General features: G+C 37.0%; 2 protein-coding genes across 4 annotated transcripts; one reads left to right on the forward strand and one right to left on the reverse strand.

The window, feature by feature from the left end:
- Window positions 1-1,082: 1,082 nt before the first annotated feature.
- LOC148720713 (trafficking protein particle complex subunit 5-like) lies at window positions 1,083-8,705 on the reverse strand. The gene is made up of 7 exons (XM_088738328.1): window positions 8,572-8,705; window positions 8,396-8,484; window positions 7,259-7,385; window positions 4,515-4,572; window positions 4,247-4,306; window positions 3,261-3,325; window positions 1,083-1,338 (listed from the first exon to the last, which is right to left on the reverse strand). Exons 1-7 carry the CDS (start codon window positions 8,638-8,640, stop codon window positions 1,240-1,242), a joined length of 567 nt encoding a protein of 188 aa, XP_088594454.1. The 5' UTR covers window positions 8,641-8,705; the 3' UTR covers window positions 1,083-1,239.
- LOC111344243 (protein Abitram) lies at window positions 8,684-13,481 on the forward strand. Of its 3 annotated transcripts, XM_088738329.1 has the most exons (6): window positions 8,688-8,793; window positions 8,880-8,931; window positions 10,067-10,270; window positions 11,400-11,469; window positions 12,221-12,338; window positions 12,624-12,911. In XM_088738329.1, the coding sequence occupies exons 1-6, from the start codon at window positions 8,715-8,717 to the stop codon at window positions 12,647-12,649; spliced, it is 549 nt and encodes a 182-aa protein (XP_088594455.1). In that variant the 5' UTR covers window positions 8,688-8,714; the 3' UTR covers window positions 12,650-12,911. The 3 variants fall into 3 exon arrangements, with proteins under 3 accessions (XP_088594456.1, XP_088594457.1, XP_088594455.1); XM_088738330.1 differs by lacking the exon at window positions 12,221-12,338 and having other exon boundaries at window positions 8,684-8,793; window positions 12,624-13,481; XM_088738331.1 differs by lacking the exons at window positions 12,221-12,338; window positions 12,624-12,911 and adding an exon at window positions 12,381-12,615 and having other exon boundaries at window positions 8,684-8,793.
- The last annotated feature ends 105 nt before the right edge of the window (window positions 13,482-13,586 follow it).

Here is a 13,586-nt window from a genome sequence, read left to right on the forward strand (position 1 = left end):
AAATATACAAAGAAAAAATGCAATTTTAACCATTCCTTAGATTGTAAGCAGTTCTTGCTTTTTGGCAACTGTAACTGCAGTAATCGTAACCTCACAACACCATGATGATGAAGACGTATTTATTGGGTACGAATGTTGACGTTATGTGGGTTGAAACTTAAAACAATAAATGAATACGAAATTACAACAATTAACTAATAAAAGTGACAGGAAAGAAATACACTGAATAAACTTGAAATGACAATACTTACATTGTTACGATTTCTACGAAACTGCTGGACGAATATAAACTGCCAAAAGGCGAAAATAAGATGAACTGGAGTAACTGCTCAAAGCGAACTACTGTATGACTAACGGAAGACTGAACTTGAGAAAAACTAATTTATACATGCGAAAACGACTAGGTAACTTAAAGTGCAATTAGTGCCTATATTACAAAAGAAACTAATTAACGAAGATACGTGACACAGAAACAACAGAAGCTAACTGACCAGCGAAAAAATACTAATGAACGACGAGAAGCAGCGACAACACAAAAGGACACCCTAATGATTGATTGAATGAAAAAAAAAAAAAAAATTCCGCACGCTAAGACCCTACACTTGCTTTTTGGCAACTTTGGTTATACAAGTCCCAAAAATTCAGTGGAAGAAAAATTGAACAGATGTTAGCATGCAGTGTAGAACCCTGGAAATACATTATCCTGCCAAAATGTCAATCTCATTCCGAGGCTTCCACCCCCTTTTTCTTACCTCATTGTTGAGGAATTAAAGGAGGGGTCACACTTCTCAACAACAAGGAAGGCAGAACAAAGGAGTCTCGGGAAAAGGTTGACAAAAGGGTAATGAGAATAAACACTCTCTTGCCTCATACACAAAGAAATTTATGGCAACTGAAAAGGATTGTAACTGAACAGTTATTGCCTGTCAGAAGTTTATGTGCAGATACCATATTTCCTGGAATAAGTGCCCTTCCCTCAATAAGCACACTCCCTCCCCACCCCCCCCTCCCAGGACATAGTGTCAATTATGTGCCCTTCTTGAAGAAGGCTCACATTCATAATGGTAGTGATACAAGCAAAACCTGTTTCTATTGCCACTTTATTTATAACTTTTAGGCTTCTGATTAACAATTATTTTCACAACTAACTTTTTAATTAATTATTTTCATGCTGAACTTTCCAAAAAAAATTTTTTTTGCAATGTTGTCAATGTTTTGAATTATTTATAGTTCATTTTCTCATCTCCCATCCATAGACTTGTCTCTCTGTATTACCGACTCTTCAAACTTGATCATCAAAGTTGTTCCTTTATGCCAGTGTGCAGTTACTTTTGCAGGCTACAACAAAATTACATCTATTAGCAAACTCAATGTAGCCAACCCATACTGTAAATCCGTCAGCAAAACTCCTCACTTGTCTTAACCTTTTACACCCGAACATCATTTCCTACACATTTCCTTTTATTAGTAATTACTGACAAAGAGAATTTGGTTAAAGCAATCAAGAGCTTCAGTAGTCTCCTATATTGTTGTTACTATTGATCAGTGATATTAATTAAAAGAGATGGGAGATGCTGGTTTTTCCCAAAGGATTGAAAGGTGAACTCCTTCACACTTGAGATCTCATTAGTCATTCTCCCTGCAGTCTGCCATACAATCCTTATGATGTTAGTTTAGAGAGTTTAGTATTGGACAAACCAAACTTCTATTTGATATTTTCTTTATTCTCATTGCTTGCTAGTCTCCTTTGCAGCCGTCTTTCCGGATGTCACGCAACACTCCCCCAAAAGAAACAGCTGCTCACATTCGAACCACATTCCTTTCCCACTGTGTTTCAAACAACCAATTAAGTCAGGGTACTGCGAGTGATTTAATTTTCGTGCTAAGTTTATGTGAGATTTCCTTTCAGCCAAATGGTATGGCAAGTGAAACGCCGAAAAAAGTTGTGGAAGAAACCTCAAAGTATTTCATGTGTTCTTCGCCCTCAGCAGCCCAAGAAAGAGTATTTATTTTCGGAAATAGTACCCATAACTTTGTGGAAATAATCAGATCTTCATTGGACTTCGATATCAGCTGCTATGCGAGCAGCAAGTTGTTTATATGCAAAGCTGTGTGTTGCAAGCGGCTGCTGAAATTTCAACGAGCAACTGAAAAGGTTCTAGAACTGAAGAGGGAAATTCTTGAGTCTTTCCAAGGGAGGCCAAGAGCCAACCACTCGTCGCCAAATTTAGTGTCTTGTAGGGAACTTATTGACCACACAGAATCCGCATTGCCACGTTACCTTTATTCTTTTGCACACTCGCCCTATATACATTTCACAGCCTTACCCACGTGCTTCATACTAATAAGATTATGTCATCACCGATATTATTAACCGAACACGATAGGGAGAGCTTGATAAATTAGAGATTTTCCAGAGCCTGTGGGCAGGTTTACCAATATATCTTGCTTCTGGACGACAAACTTTTGAATCACAAGCTTCTGGTAAGAATTAAAGCCTGCGATTTTGAAAGTTGACGATGCTTGAAGGAAAGCTTCATTAAGGGCCGCCATCTTGATTTTGTAATCTCAGGAGATTGTGGAACGATAAAACGAGAAGTATTATTGGTCGAGTCACCTTTAGAAAATTTCGCGCGCGACAGTTCCAGAAAATGGAACTGTAGCTGTGATTGGCTAAAGTCGGGAAAGGAATGTGGTTTGAATGTGAGCAGCCGTTTCTTTCGGGGGAGCGTTACATGACATCCTGAAAGACAGCTGCCAAGGAGACTAACTGCTTGTCGGCTAGATATTGTTTTGTTATTGTAATGAGAAATTCTGTCTTGGTCACTCATGGGAGTGAAACGGTGAAGGATTCACAGAGAGTGTAGGAATTAAATTTGACATAATTCACCCAACCATTGCAATGCAACTTGATTTTGCTGATTGATCAGCTACAAATGTGACTGCATAACATGTCTGATAAAATCTGAAGCGCTCAAAGCTTAACATACAAGGCAAGAAGTGCCAAGAGCTTATCACTAGCGGTAGTGGTAAGCCACATAGAGTAATACCAAAACAGTGGATCACATTCAAGAAACCCTTTGATTGGCTTCTCAAACTCTAAATATCCTTTGCTATTCACCCTTGTCGCTCAGTAAATATTCATCAACAGCCACCTCCAGTTTGGTGAATAGTTGTTAAATAACTATACTTAACTGACATTAATTACATTGAAATCAACAATATGACACTAATTAAAAAAAAATATTTGAAGAACTTACAAAATTACATCCATGTAACACAGCTTCAACTATGCCAGCAGTGAAAGATGCACAGTTCAGACTTCCTATCAAAAGTATGAAATGAGAGAGTATGAAAACCAGGTAGCAAAACTCCAAGCTGGCAAGAGTCTGTTTAGGCCATCAACAAAACTGCATGGCAATTACTGCTTGTTGAGATAATTATTTCTCCTGGGCCACAAACATTCATGTAACTGGGGAGAGTTTTTGTCACTTCAATCATAATGATCATAGACCAGTTTAGATTTTCTAAAATTTTGCTTTATACAGTAGAACTCGCTATGAAGCCAAGGGGGATCAAATGAGTGTATCTAAACTTTTTAAGGTTTATACCCAGGGGTTTAACTAACAAATTATGCCAGCTGCCAGCTTAAATTTCAAGTAAGGCAGCTCAAAGGTGGTGAACGATTGTACATTGTACTCTCAGAAGTGCACATTCTGCTTTACCATGCAATTGCCAGCCAAAAATCCAGCCAGCGATCACCGCTTTTTCATCAGGTGAATTTTACTGGCAGCCAGTACCTAGCGACAACCCTGTATACCTTCAAACCCCCTATTTCTTCTAAACCCCGAGTTTAAAATTTTTTCAAATCGATGCTCGAATATCTCATAGATGTGGGATTGCACCAACACCAGTGTACACTTTTTAAACTTACTGTAAGGACCTCTCAGCATTAAATTTTCAAACTTCCAAGTACACTACAATAACACATATTGAAAATTCTCTCGGAGCCTTGTCTAACTATGCTAAATACATATGTTCAAATAGCCTTATCTTATGCACACACTTTACACTAAAAATAAACTATCTTATAAAAAAGGATTAATTGATGTGTCACATTAATATTCCAGAAGACACAATATCTTTCAAAAAGTCACTTACTTTTACCTGTTTATGTCTAAACTAATTAATTTTTTTTTTAATTCTATATCTCACTTTCCAAAGGTTTTAAAATTTTTCACTGTACCTTTGTCCTTTGGAACTGAGATAAACTTATTGACTAGAGGTTCTTTTTCAATTATATAATCTGAAAGAACTGTTAAGGTCTCACAAACTTTTTTGATGCAGAGTGAACCTTACTCCCTCAAGGAAAAGATGCTGGCAGCCCTTTGTAATCAAATGTTGTGGTAATAATCATTTTAACATCTCTTAACTTAAGACCTTTATTTCTAGAAGCATGTTCAACTTTGAATCCCACTGGGAATCAAAGTTTTTTTTCAACTTCAGAAGGATACATGTTTTGTCATCATCATTGGCTTGCTCCAACTTATCAGCTTCTTTGCCAAATAAAGACTACAAGGAAATAAAATGTGAAATCAAGAAGAAATTAATTAAATTAGACTCTAAACAATAAAACACCACAAAAAATAAATAAAATAAATAAATAAACAATGTCTCAATTTTAAAAATTCTAAAACAGGATCCTGTTTGATATTTAATATCACAACCCTTTCACTCTTATGAGTGACCAAAGCAGAATTTCTCCTCATGATAACAATACAATATATCAAGCAGACAAGTTAAGTGAATTAAGAAAAAAAAAAATAGTGGATTATTAGTTGATCCAATACAGTCCAGCCTTGATTATCAGAACCTTGACCATCCAGATTTCTCAATTATCTGGACCTTTTTTTCTGGTCCCAAACTTTTCATGAACGTTAATTAGTCATGATCAATATCTGTAACCATACTCTTCTTAAAACTACAGCATTGAAAAGTGAAGTAAAGGCGATGTTCTTCTTTCAGACAAACAAACTGACTTACTTCAACATTTTCGGCCTATGTAAAAACATTTTTCATCAATTTTAAGTGTTATTCCCATTGGACAGCTAAGATGTAGACCATGTCTTTTTCAAAACAATTTGTTAATTAATGTTTTGTTTCAGGATAAAATGTCCCTTTCTTAATGTAATCAGTTTCTGTTTCTCTTTAATTAGTCATGATCAATATCTGTAACCATACTCTTTTTAAAACTACAGCATTGAAAAGTGAAGTAAAGGTGATGTTCTTCTTTCAGACAAACAAACTGACTTACTTCTGTCAACATTTTTGGCCTATGTAAAAACATTTTTCATCAATTTGAAGTGTTATTCCCGTTGGACAGTTAAAATGTAGACCATATCTTTTTCAAAACAATTTGTTTAACTTAATTAATGTTTTGTTTCAGGATAAAATGTCCCTTTCTTAATGTAATCAGTTTCTGTTTCTCTTTAATTAGTCATGATCAATATCTGTAACCATACTCTTTTTTAAACTGCAGCATTGAAAAGTGAAGTAAAGGCGATGTTCTTCTTTCAGACAAACAAACTGACTTACTTCTGTCAACATTTTTGGCCTATGTAAAAACATTTTTCATCAATTTGAAGTGTTATTCCCGTTGGACAGTTAAAATGTAGACCATATCTTTTTCAAAACAATTTGTTAATTAATGTTTTGTTTCAGGATAAAATGTCCCTTTCTTAATGTAATCAGTTTCTGTTCCTCTTTAATTAGTCATGATCAATATCTGTAACCATACTCTTTTTAAAACTACAGCATTGAAAAGTGAAGTAAAGGCAATGTTCTTCTTTCAGACAAACAAACTGACTGACTTCAACATTTTCGGCCTATGTAAAAACCTTTTTCATTGATTTTAAGTGTTATTTCCGTTGGACAGTTACTCTTTAATATTCATATTCTCGATTATTCAGACCCTCAATTATGAGAACTATTTCATCTAGTCCCAATGAGTCTGGATAATGGAGGTTTGACTATAAATATTAAATTCTCAGAACTGAAACCATCCATTATCAATTCAGTTGATGAAAGCAAATTATCTTGTAGATAAATAGATAGATAGATGGATGGATGGATGGAACCCTTTATTTAAATATGGCATTTTATCAAATTAAAATATATAGTGATAATAAAATTTGGTTTACATAAAATCCGTACGCAATACAAGTTAATATTTACTTTTAGAAAGCTTAATGTTCTAGAACTAGTTTTGCTGGTGCTCATAGTAGTAGTCCAGCTTACCCATAAACATTTTTAGCCAAGTTTCTTCCTTTAAACTGTTTGGTAAATCATTCCAGATTCTTGCTCCGGTAAAAGCAAAATTGTTTCTGTAATAATCTGTGTGATGTTTAGGGAGCGCAAGATTCATTCTGGAAGATCACAGTCCATAATCATGAAAAGAGGCGCTATGGGCAAACATTTCAGACAGGTACTGGGGAGTGAGACCATTCAGATAGATAGATGGATAGATGTATACTTTAGATAGATAGATAGATACAGTTTATTTAGAGAGGGTGGTACGGAATAGTTGAAGTAAATAATAAACTTGCGGCCCTGTATTTAAAAAATTCTAACAAGCAATGTATATTGAATTCTAACATACCTATCAATAAAACTAGGAATACCTATCTAATAACAAGACGAATTACGAGTAAAAATAAAATGTAACGTGAGAAAAAATGAGGAATCATGTTAGACTATAAAATGATGTAGTGGTCTGATCCCTTTTTTTCTGCAACACTCAATCCCTGGATTGAAAGGCTAGCCCCTTCACACCTCAGATCTAATTACTAATTCTCCTTACTGTCTGCAGTAGAATTCTTATGATGTTGGCTTAGAGAATTTGGAATGAGATCAACTACCGTAATAATCCCCTAATCGATATTTCTTTTTAATCTCATCACTTGTCTGCTTGACATTGTACTGATATTGTAAGGAGAAATTCTGTCTTGGTCACTCATGGAAGTTAAAGTTGAACAGTTAGGTCTGCACTTGAACCAAGAAGCCCACATTTCTGCAACTTATTCTGTCTTTCTCACCCCAGTCTCTTCTCGCCCCAAGAATAAGTTATTCTTGGGACGAGAAGAGATTGGGGTAAGAAAGACAGGACACAGCCATAGTCCACAGCAGAGTTATGTTAGTCTGCGACCCATTTTTGTCATTTTTACTATTAATAATAATAATTATGATACTTTTTACTTACTTTCCACAAAACTGACTTGATGAAAAGGAGAATGTTCAGTACTCTCACTTCCCTTTTCATTCCTTTCTCCCTCAACACCAACACATCAAGTATTCTGGAACCCACTTGTTGGCCTAATTCTGACAACCTGTTTTTTTTTTTAACAAAAATCAAGATCACTTACAATAATCCACAGCATTCCATACTATTTTTCCTAAAGTATCTCTGTGGGCCATAATCCTAAATCCTTGAATTTAATTGGCTAATTGTAGACTCATAATTAGTCCAGATTTTCACAGAGCAGACCACTATCCAGAATCCTTTTGTGTGCCCATATAGAACAAAAACTATCTGCTAAGGGCCATACAAAACTCCCCCTCCCCCCCTCTCTCCTGCTGTCCCTGCTAACTAACATATAATTTTAACAGTAGTTAGGAGGTCTTTGTGTTTGTTTCTCAATCTTCACCCCTTAAGATCTTTAACAAATGGTGAACGCCATAGCGTGTACTATTTGAGTTATGGATGCATGCCAGAGGTTGCTAAGCACGAAAGAAGCTTAAGAGTCGCACAAGGCGATAGCCAAGTGCGACTCTAACTTCTTGAGTGCTTAGCAAACCTCTAGCATGCATCCATAACTCAAATAGGGTTCAAAGTTTGAAAGCAGAGGGATGTGATTTTCAGGGGGTAAATCGCTTGGGCGATTGTACCCTTTCAAAACAAGGCTTCCACCCTTGTCTTTATTTTATGCATTACATTAACGACGAACTCACACTTATTCAAAATCGCTAAAAAAAACACTTTTGAGGCAAAAGGACGACTATACACCACAGGTTAAGTAATTCAACGTTTATTTATCAATGATTTATGTACACAGTCAGCAATATATCACTATAGGTGAGGCAAACAGTAAATCTGGTACATTCACAATAAAAAAACAGTCGGCTACACAAACAGATTGTATGGGCCCCCTGTGCCATTAGTGGCGAGCCCTGCTTTCGAACAGAATATCGATCTTAATTCTGTCCAAGTCTGGAACCGGTAGATGCTAAATAAATTACATATCACAATCACTCAATTAACTACACAAGACTTCCATCGCAACAGACTCATAACAAAAAATTTTGATTTTTCTGCTCCTGGGGTACTGTTTTCACTCACTTGCTTTGAAGTTCCGGTACAGTGTGAACTCTGTTTTGGCAATACTGAACCATCTCCGAAAACAGCAAGCCAAAAGTACTTACATTTATCTACAACAAAACACAGAGATCATTTCTAAAGTACGAAAAAAAATCGATTATCCGATCACAAAGCGTATCATTTCAACCCCTGAATACCTCATTCCGTCCTTTACTGAGCGGTTTTTCAAGGATGTTTGTCGATCTACCTCTTCGGACTGACTCCATCTTGTTTTAGGCTTGGATGCTAAGATAGAAGGCTTGGATGCTAAGATAGAAGGCTTGGCTGCTCCTGTGCCAAAATGGCGGACGCAGAGGATGCGAAGTGTCCACGAAGGAAATCAGTCGTAGAGCGATACTTTACGCGTATTTTTAAGACAGGTTTGTAGTGGCTACATTTTAAAGCTTGTTATTGATTTTTTTTGTTAGGAAAAAACTTTTGACTATTTTTTTGCTGCAATTCTCAGATATAATGGGGAAATTTTGCGAAGATCAATGTGTGCTGCAGCATTCAAACAAGTAAGAAACTTATATGTGAACGATCCTTCGCAGTAAAGCACTATTTGAGCAATAGTGAAAATCAGACCTGAAAAAAATTATTTCAGGCCTGTACGGGATTCGAACCACTGACCTCTGCGATACTAGTGCAGCGCTCTACCAATTGAGCTAACAAGCCAACTGGGAGCAGGCCATCAAATTAATTCGACATAAACCCGTAGATGATAAATCAAACAACAACGAACATATGAAACATATGTATGAACTGCGGTTATGAGACGTATATGTGAACGATCCTTCGCAGTAAAGCACTATTTGAGCAATAGTGAAAATCAGACCTGAAAAAAATTATTTCAGGCCTGTACGGGATTCGAACCACTGACCTCTGCGATACTAGTGCAGCGCTCTACCAATTGAGCTAACAAGCCAACTGGGAGCAGGCCATCAAATTAATTCGACATAAACCCGTAGATGATAAATCAAACAACAACGAACATATGAAACATATGTATGAACTGCGGTTATGAGACGTATATGTGAACGATCCTTCGCAGTAAAGCACTATTTGAGCAATAGTGAAAATCAGACCTGAAAAAAATTATTTCAGGCCTGTACGGGATTCGAACCACTGACCTCTGCGATACTAGTGCAGCGCTCTACCAATTGAGCTAAGTTCATACATATGTTTCATATGTTCGTTGTTGTTTGATTTATCATCTACGGGTTTATGTCGAATTAATTTGATGGCCTGCTCCCAGTTGGCTTGTTAGCTCAATTGGTAGAGCGCTGCACTAGTATCGCAGAGGTCAGTGGTTCGAATCCCGTACAGGCCTGAAATAATTTTTTTCAGGTCTGATTTTCACTATTGCTCAAATAGTGCTTTACTGCGAAGGATCGTTCACATATACTTCTCATAACCGCAGTTCATACATATGTTTCATAAGTAAGAAACTGTTGGAAGAACGACCCCCAAAACCAATTTTTAGCCAACAGCGAATGGGAAAAGGGGGTATGTTGATGATTTAGAGTGTGGTAGAAACAGGACTGGTATTCTTCACACGAGAAGAACTCTTCAAACATGACGTGTAACTAATTTTTAGCGTTAACGATTGTACATGTCGAATTATTGCAAATGACTTTGCTTCTTATTTTTCAGGATATGCGTGATTACTGTTGCACCCAGTCACCCATTACTTGGATGCAAGCAGATTGTGAAAGTGGATTTCCAAGTGAGTACTAACGTCAATCGACTGGATAACAAAGTTTCAGGGAAAGGGAAGAAAGGTGCTCAGCATTTACAACCAGAGTCTTTAATCTGTGAAGTCATAAGTTCAGATGGCAGCAAGTATTCACTGTATAGGTATGAAAAAAAAAAATTTTTATATAATAAAAAAATTATTACACAACTCGGGCAGTCAGAGGGCCAATAACTAAAATCAACCAATCAAAATGCTCTATTGCAGGTCAATATTCTCTCAGTATTGGACCAGGCACTGTCCCGAATGGTCCCGAATGATACCGCACTTGTGTCCCTTTGAACTTCAGTCGTATAATAAATCTCTTTTTAACCAAGCTTGCTGGGGACCATAGTGGAAGAATATCGGCCCTCGGTCTTTTTTGTACGGACCTCGGGCGGATATTCTCCCAGTACGGCCCTCGCGCTTGGTTAATAAGATATATGTAACCCTTACACTTTAAATCTTGCATAGTGTTAACCAGAGAATACACCTAAAGCCATTTTTAATGTCAGAGTGGCCAAACTCTATAAATCTGAAATCTGAAGATGTAACATGAGATTGCATCCCTCCCTCCACCCACCCACCCCTTCCAAAATTTTCTTGCAACTGTTTTTCTCAGTCTCTGCCCACAAACTAAGGTTCCTTGTTAAAGTGAAAGTACATCACCAAAATTACAATAACCACGCTTGGACAGAAAACAGGTCTTTTTTGGATGGATTTGAAATTTATGTTGTTTGAAATTCTCCTAAAGGGAAAAAGGTATATTCCAATTTTCTTTTATTTGGGAGATTTAGGAAACTGAACAAGTGGTTCAAAAACATTTTTTCTTTATCCAGGAGGTAAAAAAGGTAAAGTCTGTTTACAAGCCAAGTGGTCCATCAGGCCAGTGCTTAACTCCAATTTCTGTAACATGAAGTGACTAGGAGTATTCCTACCCCCCCCCCCCCACCCTCTTCCTGAATGGGATGCTGGTTCATTGTAGGATTATCCTCCAGCACTAAATTTGCCAGTACCCATTTAAACACCTAGTAGATGAAGAGAGGCATTGGGAGAGTAAGTTGTCTTGTCTAAGAATGCTACACAATGTCCCCCATCTGGGCTCAAACCCAGACTGATAGATGCAGAGTCAAATGCTCTAACCATGAGGACACCATGCCTCCAGGAGACTCCCTCATATTGGGGGAGAGTTGACATACACATGGTGGCCAGTATTAATTCTTGATATGCTTTTATATCATGATCTTATACAAGCTGCATTAAAGGAAAGCTGGTTGAAGTTAATGAAGAACTGGTCACAAAGCCACAACTCTTGTTAGAAAAGGTTTGGCACTTACAAATCTATAAATATATCAACTCATGTTAATAAAGAGAGGAGAGATTTTTTGAGAGTTCTTAATTGTGTAGTGGTAAGAATCTTAGGCTTCCTGATTGCTCCACAAACTGCCCAAGTGCATTTTTAAAACCCCTTCATCTCATAAGTATTTCTCCTTATCTTTTACAATACAATTCTTACGATGTTGGTTTGGAAAATTCGGTATTGGCTCTAATTATAAAATCTCCTTATTGATATTTTTCTTTATTCTCATCACTTGTCTGCCTAATATTGTATTTAATATTGTGTAGTAAGGACAAATTCTGCCTTGATCACTTGTCTGTCCAACCTTTAATAACCTTGCTTTTGCCTGCTAAAAATGTGAATCAATTGTACTCTCATGGCTCAATATTAACTTTTCAACTTACTAGCCAAGTGGCTTGTGACAACTTAGATGTTACAACAATTTCAGTTTGTTTACTAGCCAAACTGGCCAGGGAAAATTGAAAACCACTTGCCAAAACTGAATCTCTACTAGTCTGTGGCTAGTTGGCTACCGTAAGTGTTGAGCCCTAACTGTAGCCTGTCACATTTCTTGTGCAGCAAATGAAAATATGTAACCTAAATCTTGTCTGAGTTCATGGCCCTGATTATGCTTCCAGCATCTGAAATATAAACTTATTGACAGACACTTGTACATCCGCGCTAAAGATTTATGATAATTTGTTCTGCTTCAATTTTTTCTTATTTTGGCTTTTAGCCAGAAACTGAAGGCTACCTTGCTGTAGTCCTTCCAAAACTTACTGAGAATATTCTTGATGGACTCTTGACAAAAGAAGAATATGAAAACCTTCTAGAGGACAGAGAAGGACAAAATGGTATGAGATAAACAATTTTTTCTATTTTGTTGGCATTTTTAGGTGAAGAAAATCATCGCTTGATTTCAAGGCCTAACCCTCTTACCTGAAGAGTGACGGGGGAGGGGAATATGCGGCGCAGTTGATTCCCATAGTAGTGAGATTTGATAGGAGCAGTGCTTTTAGGCTAATCTTGGCCAGACGTTCGGTTAAATAGTGAAAAATTAGCTTTTTAAAAGATCAGAGATCGATTGCAAATTCTGGTGAACAAGCATTTTAAAGGTTTCGGTGTTGTTGTGCCGGCAGGTTGTGCCAAAGCTACGGGCCTATAGTCAGCCTATTGTATCAACTTTGTGCAATTGGAGTGTGTGACAGTCGGGGAAGATGGTTACAGCGGTTGTCTCGCTTTGAGTGAAAATGGTAGGATGAAGAGCAGTCGGATAGAATAACTCAAGGCGTGATGGATAAGATTGCATTCCTCAACGGTCTTATCGACAATACGTTGATGATTCAAGAAACGATGAGTGTGAGAGAGATGTAACCTGTAATAAAGCTACAATAGAGAAGATATTTGTTAGCAAACATTGTGAATAACTGTTTTCATCGATCACGGGAAAATGACATCCGTCGGGGAATGAATTAGCGGCTGTACACTCGTTTTACTGTAGAGCGGGAAAGGAATTTACCGCATTACCTCGAATAAGCGTCCTCCCCCTCCCCCCTTTCAAAGAAGCAAAAGTGGAATCAGTGTAGGAGAGTAGTTTCTTTTCCGTTCCAGTTATTTCTGGCTTCATGGCTTGCAGAGTTCCTTTATTTAAATTTTTGTCTTATTACTGCGCTAATTCAGAAACGCCTCGATTAAGCCGAAAGATTGAATAAACGTCAGAGCGTTAATTCGAGAAATTACCGTACGGTATATCGGTGCCTTTATTCAGTATTACTAATTAAAGAGTAACTAAAGAAGGGATTGAACTTCGCGAACACGATGGGTAAAATTAAAAATTTTAACTAATTTAAACAAGAGCATCAAACTAAGCAACTGCAATCACTTACCAAGATGACTGGACATAAAAAATCTAATTCCTATCCTCCACCCCAGATACTGCTGACATTAAATTTCGCAACATACGAGTAAGGTAAATAAAACCAGTGATTTACAAACGATGGGCGTGTTTTGTGTTTTATTTTTGTACTTTTGATAGCCCACCGAAACCATCGCAATAAACTGTTTCTCTTTTTAATCTAAAAGAATTTTAAAATTTTCACGCA

The sequence above is a fragment of the Stylophora pistillata genome, chromosome 11, assembly GCF_964205215.1.
Source record: "Stylophora pistillata chromosome 11, jaStyPist1.2, whole genome shotgun sequence".
Taxonomy (NCBI): domain Eukaryota; kingdom Metazoa; phylum Cnidaria; class Anthozoa; order Scleractinia; family Pocilloporidae; genus Stylophora; species Stylophora pistillata.

Bases quoted from the DNA above. Each gene is read 5' to 3' on its own strand.
- LOC148720713 (XM_088738328.1), bottom strand. From the start codon at position 8,640: ATGGAGTCAGTCCGAAGAGGTAGATCGACAAACATCCTTGAAAAACCG. The intron at 8,485-8,571 runs GTATTCAGGGGT...GTTTTGTTGTAG, and splicing joins TCAGTAAAGGACGGAATGAG to ATAAATGTAAGTACTTTTGG. The intron at 7,386-8,395 runs GTGAGTGAAAAC...AAAAAAAAACAG, and splicing joins GTACCGGAACTTCAAAGCAA to GTTGTCAGAATTAGGCCAAC.
- LOC111344243 (XM_088738329.1), top strand. From the start codon at position 8,715: ATGGCGGACGCAGAGGATGCGAAGTGTCCACGAAGGAAATCAGTCGTA. The intron at 8,932-10,066 runs GTAAGAAACTTA...CTTATTTTTCAG, and splicing joins GTGCTGCAGCATTCAAACAA to GATATGCGTGATTACTGTTG. The intron at 10,271-11,399 runs GTATGAAAAAAA...ATCTTATACAAG, and splicing joins AGCAAGTATTCACTGTATAG to CTGCATTAAAGGAAAGCTGG.